This window comes from Neovison vison, chromosome 4, assembly GCF_020171115.1.
Source record: "Neovison vison isolate M4711 chromosome 4, ASM_NN_V1, whole genome shotgun sequence".
NCBI classification, from domain to species: Eukaryota; Metazoa; Chordata; class Mammalia; order Carnivora; family Mustelidae; genus Neogale; species Neogale vison.
The window spans coordinates 219721514-219741121 of record NC_058094.1 but is presented as its reverse complement, the minus strand read 5'-3'; the positions used below and the strand labels follow the sequence as shown (position 1 = coordinate 219741121).

The 19608-nt window shown below is 47.3% G+C and overlaps 1 protein-coding gene across 1 annotated transcript; it reads left to right on the top strand.

Annotated features, from left to right (window-relative positions):
• The first annotated feature begins 317 nt into the window (after positions 1 to 317).
• Positions 318 to 19310, top strand: KEL (Kell metallo-endopeptidase (Kell blood group)). Its single transcript, XM_044246762.1, is given in 19 exon segments — positions 318 to 434; positions 743 to 830; positions 1133 to 1327; positions 1329 to 1758; positions 3196 to 3320; positions 3649 to 3795; positions 6693 to 6755; positions 6855 to 7043; positions 7273 to 7421; positions 8454 to 8583; positions 14871 to 14981; positions 16166 to 16264; positions 16505 to 16582; positions 17019 to 17119; positions 17296 to 17406; positions 17549 to 17616; positions 17828 to 17997; positions 18270 to 18365; positions 19031 to 19310. Coding segments are annotated over 19 exon segments (2622 nt in total). The 5' UTR covers positions 318 to 324; the 3' UTR covers positions 19193 to 19310.
• The last annotated feature ends 298 nt before the right edge of the window (positions 19311 to 19608 follow it).

Sequence of the window (19608 nt, the reverse complement as noted above, 5' to 3'; positions counted from 1 at the left end):
CTCCTGGCCAAGGTGGCATTTACCTGAGAATTGAAGGATCCAGGAGATTTCAATCATAGGAGAAAGGAGTGAAGAAATAATATTCCAGAAATAAAAAAAACTCCTTGAGCAAATGCATAGACCAGGACAAGAGGAGCCACCCAAGAGCAAGATTGCTTCTCAAGTGAAGACTCCCTCCCTTCGCCTCCCCCTGAGAAGCTGAGATAAAGGAGGAGGAGAGGTCTGGGTGTCTCTGGGCTGATAAACAGACTCCACCCAGAGGCCAACACCATGAATACGGGGACAGGAGAGTCAAGTGGCAGAAGTTCCCCCTCTCCAGGACCAATGAACTGGGGTGGGGGTAGGAGGGAGGCCATTTTCCTGAACCTGTTTTCAGACTCAGCACTTAGAGCAGAACCAGGAAGCTTCTGGGAGCCAGAGAGGACTGAGAGAGGGCAAGTCCCCCGGAGAAAACTGTTCCCTTCTGGGATCAGATGGCCAGGGTGGGGGTGGATGGCTCTGTGTGCGAGTGCTGTGCCCCCCAGGAGAGAGGAAGGAACGTGAGGCTTGGAGAGCAGAGACTGGAAAGGAGAGGGAGGAAAGCAGGGGTGCATCCAGGGGAGGGGCCCGCTCCGAAGCCCTTCTGGGAACACTGCCCTGGATGATAGCGCCTGTGTGACAGGAAGCGTCCAAACAACCTGATATAACTCTCTTTAATGCCCCCCCTTCCTGAACTAGCTTCTCTCCCCTCCATCCTCCTCAGCTCAGGAGGGTGGAGACCAGAGTGGGGAAGAACCCGGGCCGGGGGAATGAGCCGGGCAGGTGGAATGAGACCTCCCCAGAACCAGGAGGTAAGTGCCCTCCTTGACCCTTGTGGGGCAGATGAATGACGTCCCTTCCAGCTCTGACATCCCACAAACTCTAACCCTTCACAGCCTACTTGGTTCTTACCCAGAACAGGTGGCATTTCTCATTTGTTCATCTCCCAGGGGTCCAAATAGGGCTGGGTTTAGGGAGAGTGAGGAGAAGGATCTCTCTACAAAGGGGCCCTGGCACTAACTTTTCCTTTCTCTTTCCTCTCCCCTTTCTCTTCCTCACCCCCTCTCCTAATGCCCTCCATCTTGTGGTTTTCACTTCCTGGTTGCCTGTACAGAGATCTCCAGAAGAAAGGCTGCCCACTGCCACTGAACCCAGTGGACAGTGGTCCGTGGTCAAGCGGGTGCTAATGGCTGGCCTGCTTTTCAGTGTGCTCCTTGGTTTCTCTGTGCTTTTGGTGTACATCTTCCGGAGCTGTGGCCCTCGTAAGCATGATCCTGGAAGCGCCCAACCTAGTCAACCCTTCCTCATCAGGGGGCAGCCTCTGCCTGCCCAACATCCCCGAGGCTTTGTGCCTTGGACTTACTCACCACTTACCCTGCCTGACCCACTCCTCTCTCCCCACTTCCCAACTTCTTCCTCCCCATCTGCTCCTGGTCTTGGCTTCCTCACAGGGACCCTCTCCCCTTTCCTCACCGGGCATTCCTTTATCTAGCCCCTTGGGGGAGCCCTGTCCCTTTCTCTTTCCCTCTTCTCCTTCTCCCAGTTCTGAGCGTTTCCCCGCAGGCCCCTGTACGACTCCTGTGTGTTGGGATCTCCTGGCTCGTTACCTGGCCTCTGGAAACACCAGTGTGGCCCCCTGCACCGATTTCTTCACCTTTGCCTGTGGACAGGCCAAAGGGACCGATCATTCTTTCCAGGCTCTTGCAGAGGAGAATAAGAGCCGACTTCGGAGAATACTGGGTGAGGCCCTTTGGGCAAGTGGGTGGCTCTGAGCCTATTACTATCTTGTCCCAAACCTGTGTGCTTGTGGGACAGCTGGTGGCTTCTCTGTCACTGCAACTTGCTCCTCACTACCTCCCCCCTTCTCTCCCGTCCCTCTACTGCATTCTCTTCAAGCTCTCCCCTTGTTACTGCCCCTACATGTTCGATTTCTCTCCTATACCTGGGACCTTCCCCACCTGCGTCCCCTCACCACCTGCTGCACGGAAGCTCATGTGTCCATCACTCTCAGTCACCAGACCCCCCACCCTGTCTTCTAGAGCCCCATCAGGGGCCAGTATCTTCCTCTCCTTCCCTGTACTTCCTGGCCCCCTCTCACCATTATCTCCTGTTTTCCATGGAAACCTTGGACCTTGGTGTGAAAGCCCGACTGGATAAAAGGGGACCCTGGGGCTGCCCAGTCGGGATGATGTGGCCAGCGGGGTGAGAAGTGTGTGTGGGGGGGGGTAGCATCTCGCTGTGTGTCAGGGGGTGGATCCACACAGGTACAAAGTTTGTAGAGGAGAGGACCCACCCAAAGCCCCAGGGCTGGAGAAGAGGCTATGTGTGGAGAAGACAAAAGACTGACAGGAGGAGTCTGGGAAAGGAGCTGTGGCCATCTGGGAGGCTGAAAGTTGGGGGATGGTGGTGAGGATGGGGAATAAGATGGGATGCAAAAAGCAGGCATTTCCAGGGTAACGTGGCCGAGGGAGTGTGGGCTGTATCCACTGGAATTTGGGACACGTGAATGTATCCCTCTGTCCTCCTATTGATGGAGAAAGAATGGAGGCTGGCCTTCCCTTGGTAGAGGGGCCATGCTTCCAGTTAAGGCCCAGAGATGAAAAGAAAATGTACGCTCAGGATGAATGCTATTGCCCACAAGAGAGTAAAGGGTATCAGGGGCTGAGGGACAGGCAGCAGGTATTACAGAGTGGCTGATTCCAAAACATATGTCTTTGGGTTGTTGCCACATGTTTGCTTGTTTCCTGGGGTCCCAAGCGAGGTCCTGGACTCCGTTTTGTCTCCTTGTTAAAACTTTCCAGGTGATTTCCCTCCCTCAAATCCCTCCATGTTCTTTGGTTTCCCCAATTTTTCTAATCTCTTCACTCACCTCCTTCCTGCTTTCCCTTTGCATCCTTTCTCCTGGAACCATAGGTGCTCCTAGGTGTTCTTGTCTCTTCCTTCTTTCCCGTGTCTTCTCCTCCCTGATTCTCCTTAGTGTCTCCTTTATTTTTCTCAGTCTTCCCCACACTCCCTCTCCCTGCCCTTGCTCTCCCACCGAGCCAATCCAGCCCTCCCATTGTCCCACCTGTCCACATCCCCATGTTTTTCCCCTTCCTTCCATTTCCCTAGGAGTCCCCTTTCTTGACCCTCTTCTCAGCTCTCTACTCCTCTAATTTTCTCATGCTTCCTTTCTAGAAGCCCCAGGTTCCTGGCACCTGGGCTCTGGAGAGGAGAAAGCCTTCCAGTTCTACAGGTCCTGCATGGACACAGATGCCATCGAAGCTGTTGGGGCTGCCCCCCTCAGACAAGTCATTGAGGAGGTGAGACCCAGGATGTTCACATTTCTAGATACAAAACACATAGGACAAATGTATGCTCAGGGCTGCCCCCCGCTTTTTTTTTTTTTCTAGAAAGGGAGGGGGGAGGTCTCTTTCCTAGGGATCTCCAAGTTCCAGGAGGGAGATGGAAATAGCAATACCCTTTGGAAGCACGAGGACCTGGGTGTGGTAGAGAAAGAAGGATAGAGGTGGAGTCTCAAGGGCTCCAAGCACTCAGAGTAGTGGTGAGAAGTAGCAGGTGTCTGAGGAAGGGGGCGGCAGGTCTCCCAGGCCATCACCCTATACTGAGCCCTGTCTCTCTGCTTCCCAGCTTGGAGGCTGGCGAATCTCCGGTAACTGGACTTCCTTAGACTTTAACCGAACTCTGAGACTTCTGATGAGTCAGTATGGTTATTTTCCATTCTTCAGAGCCTACCTACAACCTCGTCCCACCCCTCCATACTCGCCAGTCATCCAGGTGAGGGATGTATTGGCAAAAATGCAGTAAGACCTGGGCCCACTTGCTATTCTACCTAGCATCTCATAGTGGAAGTTTGTGGGCTGAAGAGAGAGGACAAATGTGCAATGTAGAAAAGATGCCTATCTTGAGGGAAAATTATTGATGGGACACTAGGTGAAATTAGGGAAAGGAGTAGTAGGGCCAGTTGGGAGAAGACAGACGTAGTTCCTATCTTCTTACTGCTTATCTGGATTACCCCTACAGCCTCTTAGTTAACCGCATTATCTTCAGCATCACTCTCCCCGTATCTGCTCTTCATTCTTGCTAGAGGGACCTTTCTAAACCAAGAGCTAATTATGCTATTGTCTCTGTGTACATGCCTCCAATGCCTCACCAGGTCATCACAATCTAGTTCTTAATCCTTAACAAAGCCTTGCAAGTCCTTTTATGGTCTGACCCTTACACACTTCTCCAGCCTTATCTCCTGCTCCATCCCTTGTCCCCCTTAAACCTCAAGCCATGCTAACTTACAGCTTCAGTACTATTCCTCAATTCTTTGAATAGATGACTCCTTTGCTTGCAACACTACTCCCCAACCCCTCAAGTTCAGCCTACAAAACTCACATATTTTTAAAACACGGGATTTGATCTTTATTTCTTCCAGGAAGACTTCACTGACACCCTAGTTATGAGTTAGGTAGACCCTTTTGTCCTTCCACTTCCCAAACTCTCATCATTGAACACCATACCATGTTAAAGACCATGAGCCCCTGAAGAACAGAACCACAACTTGTTCATTTCTGTTCCCCAGAATCTAGTAGAAGGCCTGGCAGCCAGAGACCCACAACAGGTGCTTGCTAAACAAGTAAATAAATAAAAATATTGAAGTTATCAGTATTGTGGTGGGCAATGCAATCTATTTGACTCCTGCTCTCACAAATTCCACAGAATTATATGGGGATGAATATATAAGAAAAGCTATCGTTAACCAGTATGAGGCATTCTAAATTTCTGTTCTAAAGGGTATGCTCAGGAGTTTAACCTGTGTGGCCTTTAAGGAGCAGTTAAGATCTGCAGTGGTTAAGGAATGTCCCAAAAAGGGGAGAATGTGAGCTGAGACTTGAAACATGGTTCAATCACATAGGTGAAGGTGAAGCTAAGGGCATCAGGAGGGCTTTGGGAAAGTCCTGAGCTAAGGGAAGAGGCTGAATGGTGTGACTCCTCTGTGGGGTCAGTGAGAAGGCTGATTTGTGGAACAGAGGGTTTGGGGGAGGGGTGAGGAGTGGTGGGAGATAGATAAGAGCAAGACTGAAGACTTGAGTTTGGGCCTGATGATTCCCCGCCTCAGAAGTCAGATGGAGGCTATCACTTTGACTTAACAGAAAAAAACAAAACAAAACAAAAATGCTGCTCGGTCCTTTCAAATACCAGGGCTGTGCATTGCACTTAAGCAGAGGCAGTGATTTCGAAGGTCAACTTAGAGATATTGAGGAGTCTAGAGGAACAATTTGTAGGTTCTGAACTAAGATGATTGTGAGAAATTGAAATGGAAAGGAAAGGCCAGGCATGAAGATTTAGGCAACTTCATCCCAGTGGTGATGGTCCCTGGTGCTTCTAGAGGACTTGGTGACTGACTGAATATAAATGCAGAAAATGGAGAAACTGGAAAATGACCCCACAGTTTTGATGTGCTGTGAGTGGGAGGAGGATGGTTACCATCAACTGGAGACTGGATGGACTCTGGGGGGAAAAATAGGTAGAATTGACTGTGGAGGGATCACCCCCATGGGGACTTGGGGGCAGGGAGGAGGAGTTAGACCAGCATGGCTGAGGTACAGAGGACAGGGGAGGAGCATCTCAGGAGGGTTGGATCATCATGGGTTCCAGAGATTTCTGACCTCAGAGAATAAAGAATGAGAAGACACCATTGGGAAGCTTCTAGAAGAGAATATCAAAAGGGTTTTAGAAATGGACAGATTGTACAGAGTTTAAAAGGAAGGTAAGGGAGTTGAAGCAGGGACAGAGATGACTTTTAGTTCTTCAAAATGTGGACATAAATGTGACAAAGGAGCCATGTGGAAGATTTTTCAAGATGGGGAAGTTTGAAGTGGAAGTGGGATATTGAAGTTGGCACAAAAAAAGGCAAAGTGTGGGAGCAAATCTCTTCAGAACAGAATCAAGGACATGCCAGGACTAAGGTGAGGACAGATGAAGTAAGTGAGGCACTTACCTGTGCACAAAATCAAAGAGGTTAGCAAAAACAGCAATCAAAATAAATATTTTAATAATTTAAAAAAATCAAAACCAATGCAAAAATCCATGATAAACAAAATATCAAATTTTTGTTCATTGCAGATTTTTTGAAGAGATTATTTCTTCACAAAATGGACCAAAAATGTTATCGCAGATTAAAAAAAATCTTTAATTTTTCTTCAAAATGGATAAAAAACACACTTTAGATTTTCAGGAAAAAAATCTGTGATGAACAAAGATTTGATCTTTTAGTCAGCATAGATTTTAACATTGATTTTTATTTAAAAAAAACACCAATTAGAATATTTATCTTGATTACCATTTTCAGTACCTCTTAAATCTTGTACCTGAGACAGTTTCTCACTCCCTTAACTCTAGACCTGGCCCTAGTATAGGGGATGGCTTCCTTCAGGACACAGATTAGTATGCTTCTCTCTTGCTGAACACCCCTACACTGGTTGAAATACCCACCCTGTCTTTACATTTCTATGTCTATACTCTTTCCCTTCATGCTTCCTGGCCCAAACCCCTCCCTTTCTTTGTCCTCTTTGCTCCTTCTCTGTGTCCTGAGGCCATCTTCTGTGGTATATTCCCCTTTTCCCCACACCTGTCCTCTCCTTCCTCCATGCTCCCTACTTCTCTCCAGTATCTCTTGTGTCCAGATAGACCCGCCAGAGTTTGATGTTCCCCTCAAGCAAGAGCAGGAACAGAAGATCTATGCTCAGGTAAGATGGCTCCACGGACAAAGGTCAGGTCCTGACCTCTGATGTTCAGAGAAAGGCAGGGGCCTATGATGGCTGTGACTGAGGTTGCCTCTTCCCCAGATTGTGCGGGAATACGTGACTTACCTGAACCAGCTGGGAACCTTGCTGGGAGGAGAACCAAACAAAGTACAAGAACATGCCTACCTGTCCATCTCCATTACCTCACAGCTGTTTCAGTTTCTGAGGCCCCTGGAGCAGCGGCGGGCACAGGGAAAGCTCTTCCACATGGTCACTATTGACCAGCTGCAGGTGCCTTGAACCAGGGACTGGAGGAGGGTGGCCATGAGGGCTTCTCTCCCAAACTTTCTTGTTCTCCAGATCTCCTTTTTCCTCATTCCTTAATTCCATCTCATCCCTAACTTTCCTAGTTCCATCCCTTCCCCCAACAATCCACCTCTCCACTCCCTGTCAAACCCTGAGGGAGGGGAACCATCCCCTTCAATCCCATCCCCCTCAGCCTTTGTGTCCCTCCTCTAAGGAAATGGCTCCTGCCATCGACTGGTTGTCCTGCTTGCAAGCAACATTCACGCCAATGCCGTTGAGCCCCTCCCAGCTTCTCTTGGTCCATGACCTGGAGTATTTGAAAAACATGTCTCAACTGGTGGAAGAGCAGCTGTCAAATCACAGGTTTGCCTCAGATGGGATTGGGGAAGTATAAGGGAAATGGAAAATGTCTGAGGGCCAGGAGGTCTCAGGGACGAGGAAGATTACAGAAAATGCATGCTGGTAAGGTCTTCCCAGGAAGTTGGAAGGGACCCTTGGACACAAAAGGGCAGAGAATAATTGGGGTGGATGGCCCAAGAGTGAGTGGAGGGAACAGGAGATATTAGAGGCTTGGGGGGCACGGGTAAGCAAAAACACACATGAAATGAGGTGTATAGGTGCCCAGCAAGATACAGGATTTACTGGGAGTAGAACCCATCCTGTGAAGAGCCTCTAAGCTATAGGAGATGCTAGATGACCAGTCACTAGGGACAGGGAAGGCAGTGACTGTGTCTTAGCAGCTGGGAGGTGTGGGCAAGAGGTAGAGGCACATGAGGCCAGTGGTTGGATAAGGTGAAGGCTTGGGGTTCTTTGGGGGAAAAGCTAGGGGAGAGGCTATTTCTCAGCTGTGAAGGATTATGAGGACCTTATGGGTAAGGCTCTGTGTTGGGCTGCCATCCCCAGTGCCTGGATGGCCACTACCTGAAGATAGCAGCTTCCTTCTGGGGGCTTGGGTTTAAGGCCCTTCTTCCTAGTAACTCAGTGGCAACAAATTCTAGAAATTTTTTGTGAATGAAGCCAAGGGCCATTCTTGTGGATGTGAGAAAGTTTATATATAATTAAAAATCAGATGTAAAGTGAACTGAGATTTCTTGGTTGTGGAATTAGATGAATCTGTTGGTTAGATTCTTTAAGTCCAGTCTTCCTCTAGCTCAGACCCTTCCTTCCCTGCAACTTGAGAAGTCACCTCTGCATCTAGTTCCTTCTACCACCATTCTCCAACTCACACCAAGGAAAGCTTTTCTTGACTTATTCCAAGGTCAAGACTTTATTTTCTATAGCTACAGAAGAGAAGGGCCTTCCCCCGGGAGTATCAAGGTGACTACACAAGGGAAGCTGTTCTCAAGGTACCCCCAGAGCCATGGGTGTATGTGTCCATCTCTTTTCCTTCCTCAGAGACTTTCTGCAGAGCCACATGATCTTGGGGCTGGTGAGGACCCTTTCTCCAGCCCTAGACAGTAAATTCCAAGAGGCACGCAGATCATTGCTCCAGAAACTGGGGGAGCTGACCGAAAGACCACCTATGGTGAGGAGACAAAGGAATGAATTTTCCCATAATGGGGGCTAAAGGAACATTTGCCATTTTAAGGGATAAATGTTGGCATATCTCTCCCAGGGAGAGGGCACGAGGGCATGAGGGCAGTGTCTTGCAATGTCTAGTGTTTCCATGGAAGCAGACAGTTTTGGCATATGGTACTTATATTGAGGACTGAGATGTTGAGTACCATACATTTACACACATCTGGCTATTTTTATGGCCTTTGGCAGAGTACTAAGGTGCAAATACAAGACTCTAAAATGATCAACAATTGCTTTTTCTTTGTCATGACCTTTAAACTATTTGTCTAGTTATCCAGAGCTCTGTGATTTGAGGACATGGACCTAAAGCTTAGGATTCACTGGGAAGCAAGACATGAGTAGCAAGCAGCGGTCTTTCCTCTATCTAAGTGATTACAGTGTTTGATGTTCAAATGTGCTTCACAAAGATTTCATCTCTGACATCTAGTAGGATCTGCTGGGCCACAGCATGGGCTTTGTGGTCCAGATCCTGATATATGTGAGGTGGTGGCTGTGTCATAAACACACTAATACAGGTCTCCTATGTCACTTAATATGTGGAGACACTCTTTTACCAAGAACTTTGGAACCCTAGGTCAGACACATCCAAATGCAAGCAAAGGTGTCTAGAACATTAGATATGCTCCAACCTCAATCAAGGCCTCAGTGTAATCTTGAAAATCACTGGGGTTTCTTTCTCTTTCTTTTGTGGACCATTTCTGTGGCTTGGAGAAATTCACTGCTTTGGTGACCTGAAGCATCTGTGGTATTCAGAGAGGGGAAATGTATGAAATGCATAGGGACTGTGATGTCATTATCGAGTATTGGGAGTAAGATATTTTTCTAAGCCCTCTAGATATGTATGAGCTGATTTAATTCTCTGAAGAATTTCCTGAGGTAGACACATCATTTATGCCTATTTTATGATGGGGAAATTGAGGCACAAAATCTAAGTAACTTGCTCAAGATATTATGGCTAGTAAGTTGGTACAGCTAGGATTTGAATTCTGGTAGTCTAGATTGAGGGTCTGTTCTTGATCACTGTGGTAAGAATAAAACAAAACAAAGCAACAAAAACAACAACGACAAAACGTTTACTCCTTTTTAGGACTTTCACTCAGATGGGCAAGTCCCCAAGAAGCTTCTACTCAGTCTTTCTCTTGACACAGATGAAGCAGACAGAACTCCAACTCCTCTTAGTTGACATTGCTACCAAGTCCCTGGCAACAAACAGCCTTCTGTCAATCCCAGAGCTATGGTCTGATGGTACTCCTTGAAGGATGTAGGTGTGCCAATACTGAAATCACACTTGAAGAACTTAGAAGGCTTACAGATTGCTAAAGTTGCCATCCTTTATATACTTACATATATCCTTTACATCCATTATGTCCATCCTCATATACCATTAGGATTATAGCTGTCCTTGAGCTTGAAAGCTGACTCAAGTTTTACCAACAAGTAGAATAAGAATAATAGCTAATGAACAGTGAGTGTTACTGTATGTCAGGCACTGCTTGGAACACTTAGCGTTACCCTCACAAACACTCTGAGGTCCTTAGAAAGGGCAAGTAGATTTCCCCAGACCACACAGCTCATTAGATGAGGAAACGGACCCCAAAACAGACCTGTCCATCTCATGAGGCCATGTTTTTAATTACGTACTATGCAGGATTGAGAAATCAGTGGGTAGGAAAACATAAAATGGGTTGGAAAATTCTTTCTACAAAGGTCAAGATAGTAAATACTTTTGGTTTTGTGGCCCATACGGTCTGTGTTGCAACCACCCAGCTCTGCACTTGTAGCACAAAAACAGCTGCACACAGAGTAAATGAATGGGTGTAGCTGCGTTCCAGAAAGACCCTGGGTCACATGGCAAACCCTCAGATTTCCCAAGAGGGAGACCTGAAGGAAGGTTGGATTGGCAGTGGGATCTCCCTGCTAGACGTAGGACAGAGGCAGTTGTCTAGAGAGTTGAAAGTGTTTTCTGGCAAAGAAATGGACATTACTTCATTGGACAAGGTATGGAGCAGGCTGGCTAAGTTTTGGGGCCACATAAGGGATCCCCCTGTGGTTCTGGCTGAGAAGAGATGGTGAGGCATGCATGGAAGGTTCTGCCTGCTGCTGGCACAAAGAGCCAAAGGGAGGAAATCAGAGAGGGATGGAGGGGGCCCAGTAGACCACTGGAAAGATTTGGCTTTTCTCGGCATGAAATGGAGGCCTACAGAAAGATTGATCAGTTTTATGTTTCAAAAGAATGTATTTAGAAGGTAAGCAACAGGTGCTGTGATGGATGTGAGCTGTGAGAAGGAGGAGGGAGTCAGACACCACCAACCCATTGGTCTTGATATGACCAAAATTTATGGTTTCATCTAATGGTTATTAATTGCAGATTTCTAAGCATATTCTTTGGAGTGAATTCTAATTTATAAAATCCCAGTTCAGTAATATGAGGTCTTATTAACTGGCCATATTTTGTTGAATGATTTTGAATATGCCATCAATGAAATGGCCATTAAACCAGGTATTCCTCTTATTAAGCTGAATTTTGGGAAGTAAAAGCAGAACATCACATTTATACCTATGGAGTGAACTCTATATTCAGCCCAACATCCTGATTTGTTCAGATGATTTTAGCCTTTGTTCCAGTCCTCTATTGTATTACCTTTCCCTTCCCATTGTTGGTCATTTGCAGCTTTATTTAGTGTATCTTCATCTAGATTATGATTAAAATACCAAAGAAGAAAGAGCAGCAGGTCAGGTCATTGAAGACCTAGCTATAAAGTCATCCATTCACTTATGCAACAAAAATATTTCCTGAGCACCTACTATGTGCCAGACACTTCTCTCGGTCCTTGGGATACCACACAGGCAAAATACAAAAGCCCCTGCCCTCAGACACTGATATTCTGATGAAGGAAGAAAGACAATAAACTAAGGAAATAAAATATGTTCGGTGGCAATTAGTATTACAGAGAAAGAAATCAGGAAAGGGCGAAATGGCATGCTAGGTGGGGAGCATGTTGCTGTTTTTGGTAGGATGTTTAGGAAGCTCATGTGGACTTGGTGTCACTGGTCACCAAGGTTTCATTATGGTTCAACCCGCTAAGAAGCCATGCAATTATATTATCTTCCAACACAGATTTCTGCATCTCATTCACAAGGTCTTAGTTTATGGTTTACCCAAAGGCCTCCATGAAACCAATGGCAACACAGTGAAGGGGCACATTAAGGTTTACAAAATGCTTTTGATGTGGTGCTTCATTTGATCTCCCAAGCAATTTGGTGGGGGGGGGGCGCGTGGGGCAGGCAGGTATTACTCTCCCAGGGACGGTTTGTGTAACCAAAGTGCAGGGGTTAATAATCCACATTTAGTAAATGCTGAATTCTCTGTTCAGAGATAGTATTGTGGTGGTTCCTTGAAAATGAATCTGGACAATCCATGTGTTTTCTTGGCCTTAAAGCTTTTGACAATCTTTTAGCTAATCATCAGCAGTCAAAAATTAGGAGATGGCACAATAGTAGTCACATCTCCAGCATTTTTGAGTGCGTGTGTGGTAAGCATGAAGCTGAAGCAGCCCTGAGCTAATGTTCCTCAGGGGTCACAAGTGACAGGGGCTGAGTAAGGCAGCTCTATTCAGCCTGGGTATGCTCTGCCCATTGACCCTAGTCCCTCTATGCTCCGTGGGTCTAACACCGGCTGCTTCTCAGTTACCCCACCACTGGCCCTTATTGAGTCTGTGACTCCTGGTTTTTGGGTTTTCCTAGTTTGGTGAAGTTTTAACCAGAAAAATTGTTATTATTGTGGCATTATTTGTCTTTAGTGTTCCCTTAGTAGTTATATGCTGTTTCTCAAGTGTTCAGAAATGATTGGCTTAAAGACTTATTCTAGAATTTGGTGTTGAAATTAACATTAAGGATTCCTGGCTGGTGTATAATTTCTAAAATTTACTTTCCCTCTATGGCAAATTAAGAAAATTTACGCTTCCCTTCAGATTCCTAGAATTTTCTTCTGATTTCTATTATTTCTTAAATATGTTTATTTGTAGTTCTAAGGTTATATCTGCAGCTTATCTTCTGTTCTAATGTACTGGGCTTCATTCATGGGCTTGAAGTATTTCTTCCATCTTTTTTATTTTGGCAATGATTGTTCCCACTATATTTCTCTCTCTTTCTTTCTCTCTCTTTTAGAGAAGAGGAAGCACACATGAGGGGGCGGGAGGGGAAGAGGGATGGGAACAGAGAGAGTTTCAAGTAGGCTCCAGACCCAGGGTGAAGTCTGATCTCATGAACCTGAGCTGAAATCAAGAATCAGACACCACTGACTGACCCACCCAGGTGCCCCTCTTTTTCTCTATTTTTAATATGTATAATATGCTCTATCCTTCCATGTCTTGAGAGACAGCTCAGATACTCTGAACCCCCAGTAGACCAATATATAACCTGCCAACTTCCACCCCAAGACCTGCATTTATTTATAGATTCTGGAAGTTATTTTACTTCTCATGGGAGATGTGACCCAGAACAACTGTGACCAAAGGAATCCCAGAGTTTTGCAGGGGTTAGCGGTGGGTAGTCTCGGTGGCATCTATGCCCTCCAGGAGCCAGGCCAGACCCTGCTGGGGCCTAGGCTATGGGGACAGGCATGGAGGAGGCAAAAGCTGTTGGAAAAATGGGCAGGCATTAGCTAAAGGGATCAGGAAACAACTCAAGAATGAAGAGGTGTGGAAAGGGCAGGCAGATCAACCAAGCTCAAGGCTGATGTGCTTGCTGCTGCCCTAGGGGTGGCCGCTACCTCCCCCATGCTTGCTGACAGCCTGATGAAAGTCAGTCTCAGATCCAACCTGTCATCAGGAGGCCAGTGGGGGATGGACAGTCACTGAAGGCAGCCAGCCGAGCCTGCCTGGACCCAGTCATGGCTGTCAGACACAGGTTCTCTTCCAGTTCATCTTCACTGTGCACGTTTGCGTCTTAGAGCTGCAGCCAATATGCTGTAGAGAGTGGCTGAGTCCTTATCCTCACAAGAGGGGACAAGAACACACAAATGTGGACAACTGGGTCTGGAGCAACCTTCAAAATGGTGAAGGTCAAAATAGGCAGACCCCAAAGTGTCTTCTTCAAGGACAACAATACTGGCCTTCCCTTTTTGTTTCCTCTCTTGTGGGAAGCCCCTTAAACTCTCTCTCCAATCTTGGTACCAGAAAGCATAGTGGCAACCTAACTACCCTCCCTACAAGGAGATCTGAGAGGAGTAAATAAGTTACAGGAATGAAGTCTTGTGACTTCATCCCTGCTTACCCCAAATTTGCATATTAGCTGTTTTTACAGAGTCTCAGCTCAGCCTTCCCCTAGGCCATCTCTCTTACCCTTGACCTGTTGAGCATGTTTCTCAATTGGTCTCATATCATCTATAGGCCCTATTCGTGGTAGGCTCCTCAAAGCCATGCCCACCCCCACAAATATCTTCCCAGCATCTCTCTCTTATGTTGGTCAATTTTTCTGTACCCATGCTAAGAACACCTCAGGTGCCAAGCCCCTACTGAGTTTTTGTACAACCACCTGTCTGCCTTTGAAGTTGACGATGTCTTTCATCTCATCCTCTTTTCCCTGATTTGACCAAAAGTTTCTTGGTTTTCTGAATTCATGTTTAGTCTTTTCTTTTGTCTCCTTCTCCTACCAAACAATATGGTGTCTAAAACCCATTTTCACTCTGATCATTTTCTTCTTTTTAAGACAAGGTTCTTATAGTCCACAATAACCATTTGGACAGTTGGGGAAGGTGGCAGAAAGGAAAGAGGGATTACCTTCCCCAGTTTCCATTTTAAGCAAAGAAACATGGGAGGGTGGCAGCCTTTACTGGGCTACAGCATGGTGCATGTGACAGGCAGGGACTGGGTGGCCAACAGACCTGCTGAGGTGAGAGGTTTGGTGTATAGTCCTCTCCTATCCAGGAGCCTTTCTGTTCTCCATAAGGGTGCCTCTGAAAGAACTTGTTTTCAAATTCGGTAGTCAATAAATAAGGATGTTTCACCCAATACAGACTCATGAGACTAATCCTGGAGGACATAGCCTTTTATATTACCAAGTGGCAATAGCCCCATGTGTATCACCAAAAAGGCTGATAGAGCAAAGTGAGACAAACCCAGAAAGACAAAGAGAGCTTCCCCTGTGGATAAAGGTCTAGACGAGATAGGCCTGGGGAGGTGGATGAGGAAGAATGCTTGATGGGAGCCATTCATTCCAGATTTGTCTCCATAGCCTTCCCGCCCTCGATGGATGAAGTGTGTGGAGGATACAGGAACCTTCTTCCAGCCTACTCTGGCAGCCTTGTTTGTCCGTGAGGCCTTCAGCCCGAGCACCCAAAGTGCTGTATGTGAGGGCTCTTCCCCAGCCCATGTCCCTCCACCCCTTTCTACCCAATCATTCTCTCCTAATTCTATTGACTGTGCCCTACTCTGTGGTTGGGGGATCATCAGGGAGTGCCCTACTCTTTGGTTGGGGGATCATCAGGGAGTCAGGAAGTCACAGAGAGAGAGAGACCACACTATGAGAGAGAAGTCAAAGGAGGCCAGGCTGCATCCCTAAGGTTTGCATAGTTTTACTACAGGACACAGGTGCACACAACATGCATGGAATTTGGACAACTTACCTAACTTTGCTGCACTTGTGTTTCTTCAACCATAAAATGAGAAAATTGAACTCCATGGCCTCTAAACGAATACCTGTTTCTCTATGATTTCTTAACAACACAGGAAACGACAGGAAAATGGAATGATATAATCTTAAAAAGTTCAAGTGAATGAGTACTGAATAGTCTTTGAGTGCTTACCATGTGGCTGATACTCTTGTAAGCACTTTGAATGAACTACTTTAATGCGTAATATCATCCTGATTTTAGAGAAGAGAGAATTGAAGCACAGAGAGTTAAGTAACTTGCCCAAGATCAGCTACCAGTTAATAGAGTCAGAATTTGAACCCAGGCTTCTGATATCGTCATCCATTTACTTCTATCAAGAAAGGATACAAACAAGAAGGTAGATGGATGGGAAAGCAGTAACCACACAGTCAGTTGTGAAGCTGGGAAGACTTCAGCTTGTTGGAAAGCTGAAATGCCCAGAAAGATGGAGAGAGGAAATGCCGGCCATAATTAAGAGAATGTGAGGACAAGGGGCCTCAAGAGCAGGGAAGGGAATGATGGCCCTCTTCCTCCCTCTGCTTTCTGAGTGGATCACCTGACCAAGGGTAAGGATGGTATCTCCTTCCCCCGGAAGGCTGGGATCTCCCATGGAAAGGACTTTCTTCCCTATTGATCTCAGGAGTGACCAGCTCTCAGATTTCCTTTCTGTATGTGGCACCTCCTTTCTGTCCCCCCAGATCTCTGTGCTCTGGGTTTCCAGTCACCTAGTTAATATTACTTCCTGCTTTCTCTCTCAAAGATCTTCCCCCTTCTCTGGTAGCTCCTTGGAGACAAGGCCCTTCTTAGAGGCCCAGCAGGCAGGACCCCAGACTGAAGCTGTCCCTGATTCTGTTTCTCTATCCTGGCCCCTTGACAGGCTATGGAATTGTTCACTGCAATCAAGAATGCCCTCATCAGCCGCCTCAGAAGGATTCCCTGGATGGATGAGAAGACCCGGAAAGAGGCCCAGAACAGGGTGAGCTCAGAGTGAAATACAGGAGTCAGAAGGGGTGGAATTGAGTATTGGACCCAGAGATCACACTGGTGGGAGGAGAGTGCAAAGGCACAAAGACACATGGCAAGTGTAAACACCAATATGCTGCACACATACCCTGGTGATAACACTAAAGGTGGGACCAGGACAGTGAGCACAAGATATTCTCTCTGATCGATTTGGGATAGCTAGGTTTCTTCTATCTTTTGTCTCTCTCCCCAGGTCACCCAACTGCAGGTGAAGATGGGGGCCCCAGAATGGGCCCTGGAGCCATCACAGGCCAGACAGGAATACAACGATGTGGGTCCCTGCCCTTGCCAGCTCCTCATTAGTCCTCAGCCCCCTGACCCACCTGAGTGGCAGATAATCTGTTTATCCTGGGCAATCCTAACTGACCCCTTCCTTGCCCTGATGATCCCTGGGTTTTATGGGTGAATATCCACACTGTGGGTCTTGCCAGCAGAACAACAAAACCTTTTCAGGTCACACTGAGTGTGTGTGCATGCATATACACATGCATTCTAGTGACTTGCCTGAACGTGTTTATCTGTGCTCTGATTTGTGTAAAGCCTGTCTGCACCGACATGTGGTGGTGTCATTGTGCTGCCTTCCACTGTACTATGGATGTCTATATGCCGGGGCTTATCCGTCTGTGTTCAGATGTACCCATCAGTGTATGTCAGTGTGCATCTGTATTTGTCTCTGTGTATCCGAGTCACTTCCTGCCTCCTCCCAGATACAGCTTGGACCCAGCTACCTGCAGTCCTTCCTGAGCTGTTTCCGATCCCTCCAAGCTAGAATTGTCCAGAGCTTCTTGCAGTCTTTCCCCTACCACAGGTATAAGAGCAAGGGAGACATAGACCCTGCATTTCAGAGATACCCATCCAAGATTAGCAGGAAAGATGGGGGCTTGGGGAAACAGGAACAGTGTGACAGTAGTTGAGAAGGACTTCATGTCTGGTGGGAGGGACCAAAATTGATGGAGATGGTGTTCATATGTGCTCTTCCCATAGGTGGAAGGTATCCCCCTGGGGGGTCAATGCTTATTATTCAATACCTGACCATGTGGTGGTCTTCCCAGCTGGTCTCCTCCAACCGCCATTCTTCCACCCTGGCTACCCCAGGTAGGGACTATTCCCTGAAGGTGGGCAGGGGACTTCCCAAGCCTGATGGACAGATGTTATGATGGATGGCACTTGTGGTCAGAGAATTGGGGTCAAAAACTTGGAAGGATTCTGGGAGTAAGATAAACCTCTGTCTCCCCAGAGCCGTGAACTTTGGCGCTGCTGGCAGCATTATGGCCCATGAGCTGTTGCACATCTTCTACCAGCTCTGTGGGTAACAGTGGGCCATTGGGAGGTGGGGCCATTGGGAACCCAGGTGAAGGCCCCAAAAGAGGCCGTGAGGAGAAAGGGTGGGCTCCTGGTTGGACAATTCTGAACCCTTTGCAATGCTTCTGGGGGCCAGCCCAGTCTGTGGTAGCCCCCTTGTACTCATCCTTACATGGCGCCTCACTATTTCTTTACCTGGCCGCATTTTCAACAGTACTCCCTGGGGGCTGCCCAGCCTGTGACACCCGTGCCCTAGAGGGGGCGCTGCTGTGTATGAAACACCACTATGAGACCATTCCCTTACCCAATGGAACCTCCTTCAATGGATCGCGGACATTCCTGGAGAATGCTGCAGACATTGGGGGGCTGGCCATTGCACTGCAGGTAACTCCCATCCCAGGAGCCAGAATCTGTTAATAGCCATTCCTTCTACCATCCCTCATGCAAACACAGCTCTAAAGCCTTTTACTCTTCATATCCTTTTTTCTAGGATATCCATATTTTTTTTTTCCTTGCTTAAACCAGTGTGTCTGTGAAGAACTTGGGCAAAAGAGCCACAAACTGGTTTTAGGTTTGATGTAGGGCATCAGACTTCCAAATGGCCATGGTTCTGGAGTCTAACTAAGGGCTACTCCCCATCCCATCCCCATATGCAGGCATATAGCAAGAGGCTGTTATGGCACCATGGGGAGACCACCCTGCCGAACCTGGACCTCAGTCCTCAGCAACTCTTCTTCCGAAGCTATGCCCAGGTAGACAGCTGCCATCTCCCCCCACGGCTCGCTCCATGTCAGAGAAGTACCTTACTGCTAATTCTTAAAGAACAGCTCCTCCCTGAAATGCCTTCTAACAAACAGCCCCTCTGCCCTCTGCCATAGAAGTCCCCACTGTCATCTTTTATACATACCACTTTTCATTTTGCTATAAATTCTTCTAACAAATTCGGCACCCTCTTCAATAAAGAACTCTACTGCCAAATCCCTCTGAGATGAGCCCAACTTTTTCTTCTCTCATTTCTCCTTAAAAATGAGCCTCCAACAGACTGTCTACAGACCCGAGTCCTTCTTGGAGACCCCAGGAGTGATCCACACCTGACAGCACCCCCTAAGTACCATATGCTCTCTCTATAAGACACTACACCCAATTCCTCAATATACTGAAAGACCCTCTCACAGAGGTTTTCCAATAAACCCCACCTCTCAGTTACTGACAGATGGTCTGACTGCACAGCCCAGGCCCCCCCTCACATGCCTCCTGCCAGATCGAGAGACCAACAAATGTGTGGCTTGATCCCTGCTCTCATCTCTGCCGTCTCTAGTCACCACCTTGGCACTGGTCGGCCTCATCCTACTGACCCTGATCTACCCTATGATTCTGCCATTTTCCTTACCCCACACACACCTCTCTTTCTCCACAGGTGATGTGTAGGGAGCCTGGCACCCAGGAGCCCCAGGATTCTCACAGCCCACCCACCCTTCGAGTCCACGGGCCACTCAGCAACACCCCAGCTTTTGGCAGACATTTCCACTGTCCACACGGTACCCTCTTGAACCCCTCTAGCCACTGCCAACTCTGGTAGCCTGGATACCACAGAGACTTCAATCAGGTGCCACAACGTCTCCCTGCTCCATTCATAGAATCAGGCAACAATCGCCTTTCTCCTTCCCTTCCAAAAATAAAAGCTGGCACTTGGCATCTGCCTGTCTCTTAATGACTCTTTCTTGATACGTTCTATGCCTAGAAGTCAGAAAAAATAAGAGGAGAAAAGGCCAAGAGAGTTCCACAGACACAAGAAAAGGAGAGAACCAATGATTGCTAAACTAGTGGGCCACGGGTCCAGCAATCAAACGAACCAGTAAGAGACAAAAGGGCTTCAGCTAAGTCTCAGAAAGCTGCCCCCCAGAGTTTTCAGGATTTTATTATTACTTTTATTGTTGCTACTCCCTTCCCCTAATGTGCTGTCCCAAGTAGAGTCAGGAGAGCTGCGAGAGAGAG